This window comes from Tiliqua scincoides, chromosome 3 (assembly GCF_035046505.1).
Source record: "Tiliqua scincoides isolate rTilSci1 chromosome 3, rTilSci1.hap2, whole genome shotgun sequence".
NCBI classification, from domain to species: Eukaryota; Metazoa; Chordata; class Lepidosauria; order Squamata; family Scincidae; genus Tiliqua; species Tiliqua scincoides.
This window is the reverse complement of record NC_089823.1, coordinates 176,536,148-176,553,525: the sequence shown is the minus strand read 5'-3', so window position 1 is coordinate 176,553,525 and position 17,378 is coordinate 176,536,148. Positions and strand designations below refer to the sequence as shown.

Sequence of the window (17,378 nt, the reverse complement as noted above, 5' to 3'; positions counted from 1 at the left end):
CAGCTAGCTGTTAGTTCCTCCAATATGCTGAAAATACCTGCTGTAGTGCTTAAAAATTTATTGCTAGAGAAGCTCAGTTTCAAAAAAAGAAGAAAAGAATGATGAACAAAGTAGGATGGAAAAATATGTGATCTTTTTGCATATTACACAGAGATTTATAATCAAATATTAAGAAAGCCCTAACGCAGCCATTCTGAAAGCGGCCTTCAGAGAGAAGAGTGTTTTTATTAGAACAAGGAATTGTTTTTTATAATTACTTTGATTAGCTACTGGAAAAGGCAGGTGTGGTTAATGCCATGATTCACATGAATATTCCACTGACTTGTGATTTCCTTTCCATAGCAGAGATTTCTCAAGTTTTGCCAAAGAAACAGGAAAAGATTCCACTCTTTCTTTCAATTGTTTTGACACAAAGAATGCAGAAATCAGACAGAATTTAAACCTGTTCAACAGTTATAACTTGACAAATTTGCATTTGCAGAAAATGTGTGTTGAGACACGGGATTCAGATAGACATGCTGCCTTTCTCTAATACCACCTCTGCTTTCAGACGTACCAGGTGGTTTATGCTACATTACTTCTCAAGATTCACAGGGAAAGATACAAAAATCGGATGGTAAAAACATCCTAGTCTTCTGTCTGTGGATGACTTGCAAGTTGCTCAGTCCTCCCAGGGATTTAGTATAACTGCCCTGGCCAAACAGATTCAGTAGTGGCCATCATGCAAAAACAATTAGATCGTTCAAGCAATTAAGCTTAAGCATTGCCTAACAGGGTTCTACGTTTTTCAGGCTGTAAGTGCGACTGTGTTACTCTCAAAGACTGTTCCTGAGAAGTCATTTCTTTTTCATTATAGCTGCATGGGACCTATTGTTTGTTGTTATTTGGATCATGTGTTGTAAATTCTAGATGCTCTTTTTGCTACAGTTTGAGCATCTGGTGAATTCTCTTCCTGTTCTTCAGCTTGCATCAATTTAAGAAACATGTCTGACTTCAAGAAGCGGCTGTAGCTGTCGTACTTCATGAGGTTGAAGATCTGAGTAGGAGGAAAAAATAAAATACTCAAATGAAACAAATGTTAAAAACAATTAGCAAGAAAAATTGTTCACTGGATGTCCTCCATCAGGTTCTAAATTATTACAACATAAAGAAGCACATTAACAAAAGAATTAGGGCCCAATCCTAAGGAGTGCGCGACGGCTTACTGCCAACACGCACTGTTGCAAATGTGCCACAAGGTGCTTCATTGATGCTAGCCCAGTGTGGCTGGCACTGGGCTAGTGCCAGAGCTCTGCTGCTTGACAGTCAGGCAGCCCACCAAGCAGCAGAGAAGTAGGTGGGAGCATGGGGGAGGCAGGGAGGAGGTGTTCTGGGGTGGGAGGACGTGGAGGGAGGGCAGGGCTTTCCCAGGGAGGGAGTGGAGCGGGAGGGAGGAGGGACTGGTTGGAGCTCTGCTCCACCAGATCCAGACCCTCCGTGTTGGGTTGGCTGCAGGGTTACTTGGTTTACCTGGGGGAAGGGGATGAAAGTTCCCTTCTCCTGAGGAGGAGGCAGCAGCTGCCTAGAGCGCACAGGATGCAGCGGTAGCCATTTTCTGTGCCACTGCAGCCCCGCATGCTGGGCAGCTCAGCATTGGGCTGCCCTTCTGTGAAAAATACTACAAACCAAGGGAATCTTTGGTTTACTATAGATATTGCCTCTCGGTAACCATTCCAAGTAAAATATAGTCAGGTTAGGAATGAACAAGGCTTCCTAATGAACACACATCTTTAAAGTCTACATTGTCACATTTTAAAATAGATTAATGCTGCATTGGCTCCGTGAGTGCTCTGTGAAGTGCTATTAATTCTATCTGGCTTTGCTACTGCTGTTTCTTCTTTAAATAACCATGTCTGGCCATTGTCAGAGAAATGGGACACCAATTTGACACAACATGGTCAATCCTCCATCTCTAGGAAATACTTCACCGTTGGAATTAAATTTAGGCAGAACAACATCTCTCCAAATGCCTGGTGAATCTACTACTAGAGAATCTACAAGATAAATACAACATAAGCTTTGTTGTTCTAGTACATTAAAAACAAAACAAGCAGGAGTTTCTGAAGACTACATCAACTAAACCCACTAATGGAATTTTGTTTTTGTTCAGTGTCCTGCTATTCTTCCACCTCCTGACCCCTTTCTAGATCATTCCTTGTAAGCTTCCTTCTAGCACAGTTTCTCCAACTCTCTGCAGTGTCTGGCTGGTGATCAACCCACGATTGTTCCTTCAAGCCACTGGGACAATCAGTCACTGAAATATAACTTGGAACGCTGATTCAAGTTTGAAAAGCAAGCCGTCTGCTTACTAATGTCTGAATTCATTATGTAATTACAGGTAGCCCTTTGTCAATGTAAAATTTGTTACTGCTTAGCTGAACATTTTGGATGCACCCCGTCAAAATGTGTTTATTTAAAAAGCTTCTCTTTTATAAGCAGTAATCTGCTCTTGTAGAACAGTCCAAACATTTGTTTGTTTGGTGGCTTGGAAAACACCATGCACATGGGGAGAAATGGATTCCGATGCCTAGAAATTTGTATTTCCAGTCTTGGTTATTTCTTAGCTAACTTCTCTATCCCCCTCAAAAAAGAATGCAAAATATGTCCTTAAAACGTGCTGTAAATTGTCAGAATTTCAACTGTAAAGGAAGCAGAACAAATGGAAGCAGCTTATAACCCTATGGCTACAAAAAAAAGCCAGCCTTCCTGATGGAGAGTACTTCATGGTGCTCAAAGTAACAAAACTATGGAGGACTGTTTTTGTATTCTCAACTAAAGGAAGGCAGTAAATTTTATGCATAGAAAAACGGAAAAGGAAAAAAATCTTTGAGGGGTCCATTTCTAGAACATATCAAATATTTACTGCAACTGAAGGTTTTCAGTTTCTGAAAGCTACATCTCGGTTTTCCTTTCCACAGCTGCAGAACTCAGAACAGGTCAGGCATTTTGCAACAGCTTTTAAATTAGCCCACATCTTTGTGTGTCAGCAACAGCTATGATTGCTAGATAAGAAACTTGATGATGCTGTACCTTTTCAAACCATCAAGATGCCTCCAGGTTTTAACAAGCAAATGTGATAAGGTCCCTAAGTACATGTTCAGCAAAGTCATGTGGTAGAGTCCTCTTCAGACTGTATCACCGGAATGGAGCTAGAAAATCATTTTTGTATATTCCTCTGCAGAAAGAACTCTCTGTATATAGAAAACGTAAGGAAATTGGGAGAATGTTCCCCCACCAGATCTGTCCCAACTAAATGAATTGACACCATTAACACTGACCATCTGTTGGTTAGCTAGGTTTTTGCAGATACGCATACAAAGTCCACTGCTCTGCATGCATACCTGTAGTTTGAGGCTGTGATAAATCTGAGCTGATAAGATTTATGCCATTTTTAAGAAGCACAAACCTTCAATCTTCCTTACTGTCACGGATGCTGCTACTAGGAGGGAGAGAAAGTTTAGGGAGGGGGAAGCTTCAAAACACCTTTTATGCACACTAAGAGTGCAATCCTAACTTGCGCTGGAAGCAGGCAGGCCTGCACTGCATCCAGCACAAGTTTGGTGTCAAAAGCAGCACAGCCCAAGGCATGGGGAAATGTTTCCCCTTAGCCAGTGTCGTACTGCAGTGGCCCCAATGGGTCTGCTAGGATCTGCGCCACCTGATGAGGTGACACAAATCCAAGCAGCCCGGGACTGCCCTGGCCACCCAGGTACAAGGTCAGGATCTGGAATAACTGCCAGATCCTGGCCCTGCCTCCTGCTCCCAGGCTGCCCACCCACAGTCCTGCCCACCACCACTCCTCCTCAAAACGCCTCCCTCCCACCTCCTCCCTGCCTCTCCCACGCCCTCTCCCAATAACTTCGTGTCAGCCAAGCTCGGCTGATGCAACTCACGCTATCCCTGGAGCCTGCGCTGGTGCAAGGAGGCCAGCGCATGTCCGTGCATCGGCCTGTCTCCCCAACCACTGGTGCCTTGCGGCCCGCCCCTTGGCCAGACTGTTCCCTGCCCTGAGCCACCCCTGCCACTAACCTACATATTCCAGCGGGGTATCTGCAAGTCACTGTTGTGCGTGCAAAGCATCTGATCATTTGTGCTGGCAACCCCAAAATGTATGATAGTGGTGCAGCTTTTGCATCGTCAGACTGGGGCTTACAGTGGCAGATCACAAGATCCACTCCCATAAGCCACAGATATGATTGGGATGTAATAAGTGTCTCAGGTCTTGAAACAATTATTCCCAAGGCTTGTTCCAGATTGAAGTTACTTTGGATTACCTATGCTAAGATACCTCTGACTTCTATTACCAATCCTAAAGGTGAGGCCAACCAAATATAAGTATTACTATCATAGTAAGACTCTGACTAGGTTTCCACTGAGTGACTATTTTTAAAAGCAGCTCTCAAGAAGTTAAAAACTAGTAGAGTTCTCCACAGGGACCACAGTTTGAAATTCAGTTACTGAAACATTACTAATCAGGGTTAAAAAATTCTTCTTTATGAAGCCTGGACAGCTTGACAGCCTTATAGTTTATTGTGTGAAGGAGAGGGTCAATCGGTATCAGTTTCCTGTTTTATCTTTAATGATGTATCTTATAGTGCTGTTTCATACAGTGCTTGGACTATGCCTGGTAATGTATCCCCTGAATTATAGAAAATATTCCAGGGGCTGTTTGCTGTTGTTTCTTCTGTAGCTTTTTTAGATTGTGAGCCCTTCTGGGACAGGGAACTATTTACTTATTTATTATTCTTAATAATATTACTGTGCTGAACTACAGTACAGAATCACACCTCCTAGCACAAAATCTTCAGACATACTTTTTAAAAAAGATTTTCGTCCACACAACTGCAGGAAAAAAAGTGAAAGCCTTTTAATGTTTCATGCACACGACTTCAGAAATATTTCAAGATCAACCGCTTATAAGGAATAATTTTGAAACAGTAAATAATTCATGAAGATAAATGGCACTTCCGTTTATATGCCCCAGCTCTTCCTAATAAAATCACACAAAATTTTATTTTACGTGGCGTAGGTGTACAAGCACCATGCACAGTAAAATTCCTGAACAAATGCTAAATAAATAATAAGGCAGCTCACTAATTAATTTGTATTTAGTTCTAAATCATTATCAATTATACCTTTCCTTCTACAACCCTCTTTCATAACAAAGAATAGTTAAAAGTTTTCTTTCAAATACCATTCAATATGATTTTCCTGTGATGGATTTTGTCCCCTCACTAATAAAATGAGTTTGAATACTTCCATTTTAATTGCTTCAAGATTTTCATATAAATTTTTTAACTGGTTCTTGTGGCAAAGCTACACGTTCCTTCAGTCATTTTTAGAAGTTAATGAAAATATATTTGCAAAACACTCAATTTTACTGATACAGGTCTTGCTCCAGGGTTTGAGGAGAAACGGGGAGGAAGCAGGTGCAAGGCTCTATCAGGGTGACCAGATACAATGGAGGACAGAGTGCCTATAATAACAACAACAACAACTAGGTATTTATACACCACCTTTCTGGTCATCGGATTACTCCTCCTACTTTATTCAAGGCGGTTTACATAGGCAGGCGTTTCTAAATCCCTCAAGGGGATTTTTACAATTATAGAGGTTCTCTCTTTCAAGAACCAACAACAGTTCAGAATGGATCTTCCTGGTTTGGTCTCACTTCTGGCCTCCAGTTCTTCCATGCAGGCTGACAAGCAGCTCCATCTCCCACATGGAGGGCGGTCAAGACACTTCTTGCTCACACCAAGAGCAGGTGGAATCACTCCGCTCGGCTATACCTTTAACCACTGCATAGAAGAGGGAATATTGGCAGGTGTAGCTTTTCAAATCCTTTCATGTTGAGCTGCAGCTGCCAAAATTCCTTCTTCTATACAGTGGTTAAAGGTAAGGGCACTCTGTCCTCCATTGTATCTGGTCACCTTGGACTCTAACCTCTTGTGCAGTTCTCATTACCTTAACTTTTCTGCTATCGGCCAGCCACCCATAAGCTATCTACTCCTCTTATATTCTACAAAAAAAATTTATGTTGCTCCTTTCCTAAGGAGCTCAGGACAGTATATGTTGTTTTCCCACATTTATCCTCACAACAGTCATATGAATTAGCCTGACCTAAGAGAGACTGAGGGGCCAAGGTCACCCAGTGAGCTTCACAGCCAAGTGTGGCCTTCAACCAAGTTTCCCCAGTGCCAACGTAACACTCTCAGCAATATACCATGCTGGACTATTCCTCAGCAATGGCTTTTTCTTAGCCATGAGATATTCTCTCCCCTCTGTCAGTGCCTCTCTCCCCATCCCTTACTTCTACCCCTCACCAGTGATTCATTTCCACAATTTGACCTATTCCTGCTCCAGAAACCAAAACAATCATTTCAGCTCCCCTGACTTTCTTAGCAAAATTTTTCACTAAACTGTCATTTATTACACTTGAGAACTGTTCGGCATTGTCACCAAGATTACAGCCCAATTCAAATGGTGCTGGGTGGTAGCGGAACATGTGTTCTGTTGGGACTGACTGACATAAAGCAGTCAGTGCCAGCTATACTCCAGCAGTGTGTGAACTTGTGCACTACTGGAGCACCAGTGGGAAGATTGGCAACTTCCTGCATGCTCTGGAGCAGCTAGAAGAAGCCAACAAAGGCAGGTGGCAGGGGAGGACAGGACAGGACAGGTTGTAAATAAGAGAAACATGTTGGGTGTGCTTAAAGCAGCAGTTCCCAAACATACTGTGGCTGTAGCACCCTTCAATCAACAGCACCCTTTTGTACCAGTGACACTATACAAAGTTTTGCGCAGTCTTGGCCTGGTAAGCTGGGAAGAGGCTGCGTGGTGCCTCATGAGTGCTCTGTGGTGCCCTGCAAAGCTGTGGGGCATGGTTTGGGAACCAATGGCTTAAAGGATAGGAATTCCTGCATCAAATTAGGAAAGGAGAAAAAGTCACATCAGGGTGTGCTATTTCAATTCTATACAGTGAGAGCAACTAACCATTGATCTTACAAAATATAATTATGGTTGCAATTCTTTGCATTTTCCTCGGTGTCAGCCCCAGTGAACAGACTGGGGCTTCTGAGTAAATATGCATAGCACAGTGCAGTAGGAAGGTTTTCTAACTTTACCTGGTCTTGAAGTTTCTGAAACATTAGAGGATGGGGTTCTTCCAAAATAGACTTGTCCAAACGTGACTGCCCTTCAACATTGACTTGAAAGGAGGCTTTACTGGACAAGAAAGTCATGTAGATTTCATTGGCTTTTTTCTGCATCTGAAAATTGATAGACATGTTTGTTAAGAAAAGATTTTTTGTAAATGACAAAAACTTGTGATTACAGTATCAGATACATGTGTTCATGGGAGTCCTTCAAGACATGTTACCTTTAATTTCACTTCTTTAGTAGCTATTTCATGGACTAGTAAAAAAATATTCTTCTGCATTGCTGATGTCTTTTCAGAAGCACTGAAGAATGTTTGCTACCAAATTATATTGATTAGCTTGCTTGGTATCCACTGCCTACTCCACAGTTTTTTTAAGCTTCTGTAATGGAAATACACAAGATCCCTCAAGGAGATAAGGTGTGGTGTCAATAGTGGCCCCTTGATCTGAGAAGCATGGAATTAACACCAGAGCCTTAGATTGCAGTGAGTGTGCTGCACAGCTGCAGCCACTTGGAGGCAACAAGGCCCTCAGGAATAAAAGCAGCACCTGGAAAAAAGAATAGTAGTAGAAAGAGGAAAGATGTTGAATGGAGTCTGCTGAGTGGTGGAGAGCTGGGGCTGTGCGAATGCTGCTTTGAGAACTAGGAGGAGGGATCCTACAGCTCAATAGGCAAGCTACTTACTCGTTACCTTCCCATTGGTGCTGATGTTCAGCAGTAGTTTTGTATGCTGATAGAGCTACCTGTGTTTGAGCCAGCAGGACTAATCAGCTTAAAGTGGGCATAAGTTCTCTAGACCGTGTTTGGAGCTTCCCAGTGCTTTATAAAGGAGGGGGCATCATGTGTATACATTATATGCAAATGTATGTAACAAATGGTGGACTGGACTGGACATGGTTTAGCTGTTACCACCCCAGTTCAGAGGGTGGGACCAGATGGAAATAATGATATTGAGTGACTTCTTGTGCAAGTGTTAGGAGCTCAATTCTGTTTTCTACAAGAGATGATATAATAGTATACCTGCTGATGCATTTCTGTGCCTACATATAGAAATCTGAGCGACTTCACTGATTTGACCACTACTTCACTGCAATTTGATAAGTGAAAATAAACTATGTTATAAAATGGCAGTGTATTTCAAAAGAGAGTCTGACAGAGCGATTAGGACAGCTTACACCATTCCTGAAGTGGAGATACAATCTGATCATGACATTACAGGAAGCCCAATTTTGGGCTCTGAGGCTTATATATCAGAGTGGACCATGATGCTCCAGGTCTTCAGTTAAATGGTAGTGCTAACCCAGAATGTTTCTAGAGGTCATTTCACAGATGCAAAAGTATGCAAGAATCACCACACAACAGATCTAGCTTGTTTTCAAGTAATTTAACTACTGCTGCTTGCTGTGCCTGTGGATATTCAGGAATGTCAATGAATAGAAACAAGTCCACCAATTATGCATAGCACCTAACTGGGCAGAGACAACTTTTAAAATGATGCCCTCTTATATTTAGCAGAGAGTCCACCCCTTCTCACTCCAGAAGGGCATTTTTGCCTGTGGTTGTTGCTGGAGTCTCTTCTGCATTTTTTTTAGATTGTGAGCCCTCTGGGAAAAGGAAACAATTTATTATTATTATTGATTGCTATGCAAACTTTTTAAAGTGGTATACAAACACTACATATAATAATGATGATAATGATAATTTGGTACTCCCCTTCATAAGAAGCCAAAGCTACTATTACATAGGAGGTAGAAAGGAAAATCCAAAGCTTGCAGTTCTGCGTGTGGTATGATTCATTAGACATCAATCATCCTGACAGATGCTTATCTGTTTTCTTCTTATGCAGAATGAGTAATTATTACACAATTTTTCTAGGAAAGTATATCCATTACCCAAATACATTTCTTTGTACCAGTAATATTTAATTGAAATCTCTTGTAACTTGAGCCTGTCAAGTCTTGCTTTTCCTCCATCTTTTCCCCAGCAGTACAGAGAACTCCATTCTTATTTCTGGCAGCCACGTATCTTTGAAACTACCATACCATCACCTCCTCTTAACTTTTTTCCTTAGTTCATACTCCTTAGCTCATAGCCATCAGTTATTTTATTTTTCTCTGTAAACCGCTTTGTGAACTTTTTGTTGAAAAGCAGTATATAAATACTGTTAATAATAATAATAATAATACAGAGGTGCAGTTTCTAAGATCTTTCAAGTTTACATTGCAATTTTAAGGTTAAGATACTAGACAAACACAAGTGACAATCATGATCCCAATCAAAAGTGTTGCATATTTCTAAAATACAAATGCATGGGATCCTGACTGAGACCAGAAAACATGAGGAGGTTTGCTTTTCCTCATTTTCAAGTTGATTTCAAGTAATCGGTGCTTTGTAATTGCAACTACGAAAAGCCATTTTTGACTTGAATATGAAGTGCATTATGATGTGCGCTCCACCCACCCACACACGCGTTCTGAACCTTACCTGAGATCCCACCCCTATATGACCATATAGGACTTAGGTTAGCCACAGTGATAACCTGTGTCTTTTTCATTAGTCTTAGTTTTAAGTTAAATCTGATCAATTCTGTCAAAATATTTTGTATGATAATAAATAAGAAGCGACTGCAGAAGCATAAGCCAAAAAAGACTGGTTGTATCCTATGTTTACCTAAACATGACAAAAATTCATTACTAAGTCCTACGAATTTACCTAGAACTTAGTCATAACTAACACAACTTAGGGCAGAACCTTAAATGGAAAACAAGAACAACCCAGGCTTAGCTGCTCCAGACATGAAGAGTTCTGATTCCACAAAAGCACAACTGGTGTTTCAAATAAAGGCTGCTGCAGGAGCATGGCCCAACAGCTTTTTAGGTTGTTGAGTCAGCACAGAGCTGGGAAGGGGGTAAAAGCATCCAAAAATAAGGAAAAATAGGTAAGGAAGGACACTGGGATACAGAGGATACACAGATTCAGAGGAATTCAGACAAAAGATATAAACCACTATTTTCTCTTAAAACTGAGCATTTATTCAGAAAAACGTGTTGATACAGCAAATACACTATCTCAAATAGAATGGCTGCAATGTACTACTTACTACACGGTAAGGGAAGATGCAGTAGTTTGCAGAATTTAGGCAATCCATACTTCCAGGAATCAGTGTGACTATTCAGTCAGAATTAAGCAGTAATGAGAATATTCAGAATTAAGTCATTGAACATCTTCCAGGAGCTCCATAAAGCTTTTTTGGATTTCTGGTATATACTATATTAACTGGGAAGACTGAAGGATCTTGTCTGACTTTTAAAAAAACCACCAACTTTATAATCTATAATCTTAGTCCTCATCTGCAAAGTGCTTAGTGACTATGATATCAGTAACCCACCTGGATTAGATTCTGAGTATAAAAGAGGAGTTGCATTCTTATATTATTAAGCTGTATTATGTATTACAACATGTATTATGTTGTACTCTAGGCACATCTCCTGTATATTCACATGTCTATGAAGTATAGCTGATCACCAGAGGCATACTGTCCATGAGGCAAAATGTAGTTTGTACCATTGGCACGAACTGGAGAGTAGGCACAAGAGCATATGCTCCAATTGCTTCCCCACTTGAAAAGAAATTGGAGCACATGCTCTGTCTCAGCAACCATTTGGGTGAAATTGCCTGCCTGACTGCCAAGGTGGCATCACGCTCCAACTGCTTCCCAACTGAGGAAGCTGTTGAAGTGCATGCGCCGTCATGACATCACAGGATTGCCGTGGGTGCCAAAAACCCTTGGTACACCTCTGCTGATGATTGTGGAGGAAACATATGATATGCCCCAAGACTATAACAGAAATTTTTCAGTCAGATAGGTTTTAAACAATACCTGTTTCTTATCTTGAATCTTCTTAAACTCTTCACATGCTAGCCAGAACAAAACATTTTCTTCACTAAATTCTTTCTTTAAAAACTCCTGAAGAAAAAAGTGAACTATTAGAAAATAAACAAGGTCATAAGCTAGGTTACTTGTTTGTGTCTTGACTGAAAACTCTTTGAGGTAAAAATCCGCTACTTGCTAAATATTTTATAATTTTTGAAGCTTCATTTTAGTTGGTATTGGGGAAGATCAATAAAATAGGCCATAATTATAATTGAGCTGTGATTTCAGAGCCAGATTTCAGCAGGCTCTTGGCAAAGTGCCCTCCATGGGCTCTTGCCTATCTGAGTGGACCTGAAGACAGTCGCTCTCCATCACCACATTAACGCTATGGGTACAGAGGTGGGAAGCAAGAAACTGGACTACATGATAAGACTCCCAGTATAATATACTCTGACAAACTGACAACCTAACAAGTTAAAATCTTGAACCGAAGTAGTAATTAGCACACACATGTACAGCACTCAATACAGGGCCTTAACATTTGTAAGGGTCTAAACCTATCCAACTTTCCAACACTGATACAGCTGCAATGTAGCCCTGAAGTATGGGAACTAATGTTCCCTTACATCTGAACTGGCCTTTCCTTTGCTGCCTGCTGAGCTTGACAGATGCAAAACTCAGGGCAGTGAGGGAAAGCCATACTGGGACCTCGTGTGTCAGGCCAGTGTGGGCCCCAGTGGGTCTTTAGCAGGCAGAATGCCCACTGGAGACAAAGGGCCCCCTTGGGGGCCAGATGGGGACCCCCCATGAGTCGTAAGTGGCCCACGGGCCTAGGTTTGAGCAGCCCTCCCTTACTTTAATGAGGTCTCCATGACTGCATCCTCACCAAAGGACACAGCACACACCCTGTTGGCACAGCTGCATCAGTGTTGCAAAATTAGATGGGATTGGGCCCTGTCTCCTTCTGAACAGACCAGCCCAACCATGTTGAGAATGTATATGCCAGTGCCAGCAGCCAGCAAAAACATGAAGAAGTGGAAGCCATGGAAGTAGTTTTCATCTGCCTTTGATTTGTTTATAGTCACACTATATTCAAGCTTTTAAAAAAAATGTATATGAGAAATGAACTTCTACAGCTTCCTGCTCCTTTACAGATAAGCTTGCACAATCTCATGAGTCAATCCTATGCACATCTACTCAGAAGTAACTCCCACTATAGTCAATGGGGCTTACACCCAGTTTAGTGTAGATAGAATTGCAACCTCAAGTATCTAGCAAAAGATTGTCTTAAGTATTTTGGATGTGATTCATTTCATTTTCAGGGAAGTCCCACTGAATTTATTCTGAGGTTGTCCTGAATAAATTCTCTGAATAATAATTGAGCCTCCAACTATATAAACACAACTCCATTCAAGTCTGCACAAAGAAAATGTACTATTGGAAATACAGGTTGAGCCTCATTATTTGTGTGGGTTCCGTTCCAAGAACTCATGTGGATGGCAAAAAATGCACTATAGCAAATCAATTCAAAAAACAAAGTTTCTTTGCCTGGTGATTTAAAAACAGCCTTGCTGACCTTTGTGATGTAAGATGAGAGTCATTAAGAAGACAATCCATCAATCAGTCCTTCTCCAAGCGCTTACAGAGGTGCTTCACTCAGTCCCTACCTTCACCAATGCAAAGTGATCACCTTTCATGTGCTCAAGGGGAAGGGAGGGGTCCACTGGAGAGAGAAGAATTGATGGATTGTCAGTCAGCTGCCCCCCCCTTAAGGAGGCTAATGTTAAAGGACTGTTCAGTTTTTTAAACTGATTTTAAAGGGATGCATTTGTTCCCTTCTCCAGGGATCAGCACATTCCTTCCCATTTGCAGGGGCTGTTCGTGTTGAGTCAAATCCGTGTATAAAAAATCCATGTAAAAATAGGCTGGACCTGTACTGTTTATGTGGGTAACAACAATAGTTAAGGTAGCAACCCTAAATTTCTTGACTCCTTCTGCATCTTCCAGTAGGTTTTCTAGTGATGTAGCCCATCTTGTAGTGCCATTTAGATTTTGGTGGCTGCTGCTTGGCTTGCTGTCTTTGTCATTTATTTCTGAAAAATAAAAAATGTTAAATTAAGATACATTTGCACCTCTGTCCCACCTTATAACCATTCAGATACTATTTATCTGCCCTGGCAACAGGCTTTGAATTTGTACAACTAATCTGCATTCCCAAAATCATTTGAAAACAAATGCTATAAATACATGTCAACACTGTTTTATTTCAAAACTGATCGAAGACCTTGAAATTCAGAATTCCTTCTGCTCCTAAGCACTCTGATTCATGATCCATAAAGTGCTGTGACATCAAAACAGCAGAACCAAGGGAAGCCTGGGAGGAAATGACACCTGGGGATCTTACAAACCAAGCTGTAAAAGTAACAATGCCCACTATGTCATCATCAGATCAGGAAAATGGTATCAGGGGAGGCAGAGGAGAGGGCAAAATAATCAGGAGGGAAGCTCAATAGGTTTCTCAGTTTATTGTCCAAATGGGCACTGAGCTAATACGTCTGCATGTATTAAAGATTATAAAATGATTGCACATTTTAAGAGAGAGAATCAATTTTCTAGGAACTGAGGAGAAAGCATTAAATTTTTAAAAAATAACCAGGCTCTTTGGATTTTTCTGGACCTATACATAAAGACTCCACCAGTTTCCATTTCAATTGCTAGTGGACTGAGAAGCTACTACGTGTTATATAAAAAATATGCATACTGAAAACAAACATTTTCACAGTGCAGTTCTATGCATGTCTATTCTGAAGTCCCATTTATTCAATGAAATGTACTCCCAGGTAGGTGTGTATAGGATTGCAGCTACAGTTCTGAGTGTCTGAAATGCATATGCTGCTGTACAAGTCAATATTTTACAAGTAACTTATAAAGAAACCCAAGTTCTGTTGTCTTAACAAATCCATTTATTTTATAACTGAGAAACAGAGTGTCTACTAGCTCTCCTGTAAAACTGTGACAGCTTGTTTCTGAAACTGTCGGTGCCGCTGGCTGGTTAAAATCACCCACACCAAGGTATGAGACAACACTCAGTAAGATGCTAAGACTGTTTCAAAAATTAAGCCTTTAGGAGTTGGGTGTGCATGTGTGCATGCATGTAGAAACAAAAGTGGTTATAAGGAAGTTCATGTAGTTTTAGTAAGGAAATGATTGAAACCACATCAGACAAATCCATGCAGTTTCTTATTGTATTGTATTATTTCTTCATACAGTCATTTTGTAAACAAGGATCACATGACGGTACAAATGGTATGTCCTAACTAATAGCACAGCATCCAAGTAGGACAAGGTGGATATAATGATGACTTCGGTTCTGCATGGGACATTAGCTACTACCTGACCTATCAGCTCCTCAGTGACACCTCTGGTACACATTACATTCTTAGTACTATTGTATTTTTCATGATACAATCAAAAGCAGTCCAAAAGGAGAATTCCATTTAAGCTGGGGACTCAACAAGGAGAGGTTTTATGGAGAAAACAAAAATCCAGCAAAGCCGTAGGGATCCAACAACTGATCAAATAACCAAACAGTGGCAAGCATCTATGAGAGATCTGTGGTGTGCCAGCAGTGCGCCTAAGACTTCTGTGTGACTTCTGTTGTACTACTACTAGAACCAAAATCTTAAATGCTCTGAAAGCAAAAGGCGCTATTAAAAATATGTAATGCTCAACACTCTATGAGTTGGGACCTAATCTAACAAGAAAACTGCAAATTGTGCATGAAATTTAACTATTAAATGTAAATGCAAAAGTGCATGCACCATCTTATCAAAGATTTCATGCCATCCATATCTTCTGGACTTTCAGTATCAAAGAGGAGTATGTCCAGCACTGGAGGCGGGGGGCACCTGCCTCCCCAGGGATATCAGGCCCAATGGGGTCCACAAGAGGTCACAGTTGTCACACAAAGTCTCTCCCAGTGTAGGCCCAGAGCACTCGGCCTCAGGCTATGGAGAAAGGGGGTTGCTTCACCCTTATCCTTCTCCCCGCTCATGGTTCCTTGTAGGCTCACAGGCCAGCCAGCTTCCTCATCACCACTGACTTTCATCCTTGGCCTGCTTCTGCCTAATAAAGGGTTGGCAGTCCCCCTCCCTAGTATAAGGTCTGTCACAGATCCTGCCCCCTTCTTCCCTTTGCTCCCTTGGTGCCTCTATTCCTCCTTGTACTCTGCCCACATTGCCCGTCTTCCAAAACCTCGGCTCCAGCCATGGCTGCTTTGCTATGCTCAGCCTCTTCGGGCTGCAGGTTCAGGGGCTCTGCAGACTAATTGGAGGGACTTACTCCAAGTGAAAGTGGAGCGCTTGTGCGCCACTTCCAGTTTTGTGGAGGCGGGATATGATTGCTCCACTGTCACTTCTGAAGCTTTGGAGAGCCCTGCAGACGGTTGCACAGGGCTCCCCGCACCTCCAGGAGGTTGCAGGAGGCTCTGGTAAGTACAGCCAATTTACCTCAGTACACCTCAGTGCAACAGTATCCTCAGGTGACATCTACACGCTAGCAGTCATGTAGAAGCGTGAAAGTCAGATGTAACCGATTCCACATTTATGGCAGAATTTAACGACCACCTTTTGTTTTGAGGGGCTAATTCCTAATGTTTGGACTAGCAATAAAAAAAGACATTGTCTCCACTACTGTCTGGAAGAACTATGTTAATAACAGAAGATTTGTTTTCATTCCCAACGTACTAAAGTTTATTTATTGAAGTTAACTTTTTTTGGCTGGATATCCATTTGTGAGCAAACGTTTGTATGGATCTAGAATGGACATGGCTTAAACAGCATCAGAACAGTAACATATATACATGCCTTCAATGGAGCTTGCCTACCATTAAAACTTTATGCACGCAGTATATTTCCTATAGTCCTGAGCTCGGCAGCAGGTGACTGCTAGAAATGTGAAAAAGGAACCTGGACTTCTTTTCCAGTCCAGTCAATTCATACTACGTATACCTTCTGAAAAACCAGAGTTTGCACATTTTATCTTTAGGGTTTGTGTCTTCTGTAGGGCTTGTGTGAATTTTCCAGTATTCTAACCTTGTGAACATCCCCTGCAAAATTTGATGCAACTTGCCTGTTTGAGTCATTACTGCCCTACAGTGCATGTCTTACAACCACAGAGTAGTTCTGATTGGTTATCAGTCCATGATTTTTAAATGCACATGCAGCTTCAGAGCAATGTTTCTCAACCAGTGGTACTTGAGGAGGTGTCCGGTGGTACCTGTGAGACCCCCAGACCCCCGCTGCCTGGCAGTGAGACCAGCAATGCGACAAGCAGCTGTAGAAGGCTCAGCTTGGTGGGCAGAGCACCAGCATAAGCTTTTTGCATGCGTTCCATGCAAAGAGGCTCCCATGTGTCCCGAGCCGCTTACTGCTGTTTGTCAAGTTGTGTCTGGCTTCCCAATCAAGAAATAAATGGTGAAGACATCATTGCCAGTTAATTCTGGTGGTACTTCCAATAGGTGGACCATGTGAAGTGGCAGCAACTGTTACCCTGCACATGCCCAATCTCGTCTGATCTCAGAAGCTAAGCAGGGTCAGGCCTGGTTAGTACTTGGATGGGAGACCGCCTGGGAATATCGGGTGCTGTAGGCTTATACCATAGTCTTTCGAGACTGAAGGTTGCCAACCGGGGTGAAGTGGTATAGCAGGGGACAAACACGGAAAAACACTGCGATCTAGTATAAGTAGATAAGATTAACATTTATCATCCTTTAACATTTAACAGTTACTTTGATCTAGTGATCAAAATAGAAATATCTGCAGAAAAAGAAGTCCAAATCACACAGGAAGCTTTCTGCCTATTAAAGCTTCTCTTTCAGTCCAATGGAGGATGCTTCAACTGCCCTCTTTGCTAAGGTCAATAGAAGTCTTTGTGCATTAGGTTACCAACCCTGATTGAAGTGATTTCTAGAGACATTTTTCCCCAACATGCCATAATTGTGCCTGTTGAAATCTCCAAAACACTTCCAGTACAGTAGCCTCCTAAATGCTGATTTCTGGAAACTGCAAGTCAATCCAGAAAAGTTGGCAACCCTGTTTGTGCAGGTCCTTTATGTTCACTTTGTAGTATGCAGGGCTCTGGCAGGACTGATACGTGCAAATTCTAGAAGGGATTCTCATCGATGGGAAAGTAAAGCATGGCTTAACTTGAGTCGAGTCACGAGTCTCCACCTCCCATGACTCAACTAAAAAATGAGTCCTAATGGGGGAACTTTCCAAGTCATCCAGAGTGTTTTTATGACTCAAAA

The 17,378-nt window shown here is 41.7% G+C and overlaps 1 protein-coding gene across 1 annotated transcript in view; it reads right to left on the bottom strand.

The window, feature by feature from the left end:
- Positions 1–205: 205 nt before the first annotated feature.
- RGS10 (regulator of G protein signaling 10) overlaps positions 206–17,378 on the bottom strand; it is a 28,809-nt gene continuing 11,636 nt past the window's right edge. Inside the window, exons 2-5 of the mRNA XM_066620737.1 lie at positions 13,046–13,164; positions 11,078–11,164; positions 7,164–7,307; positions 206–1,036 (exon numbers count right to left, since the gene is read on the bottom strand). Coding sequence (XP_066476834.1) covers positions 890–1,036; positions 7,164–7,307; positions 11,078–11,164; positions 13,046–13,164 — 497 coding nt within the window. The 3' untranslated portion in view covers positions 206–889. The remainder of the gene's footprint in view (positions 1,037–7,163; positions 7,308–11,077; positions 11,165–13,045; positions 13,165–17,378) is intronic.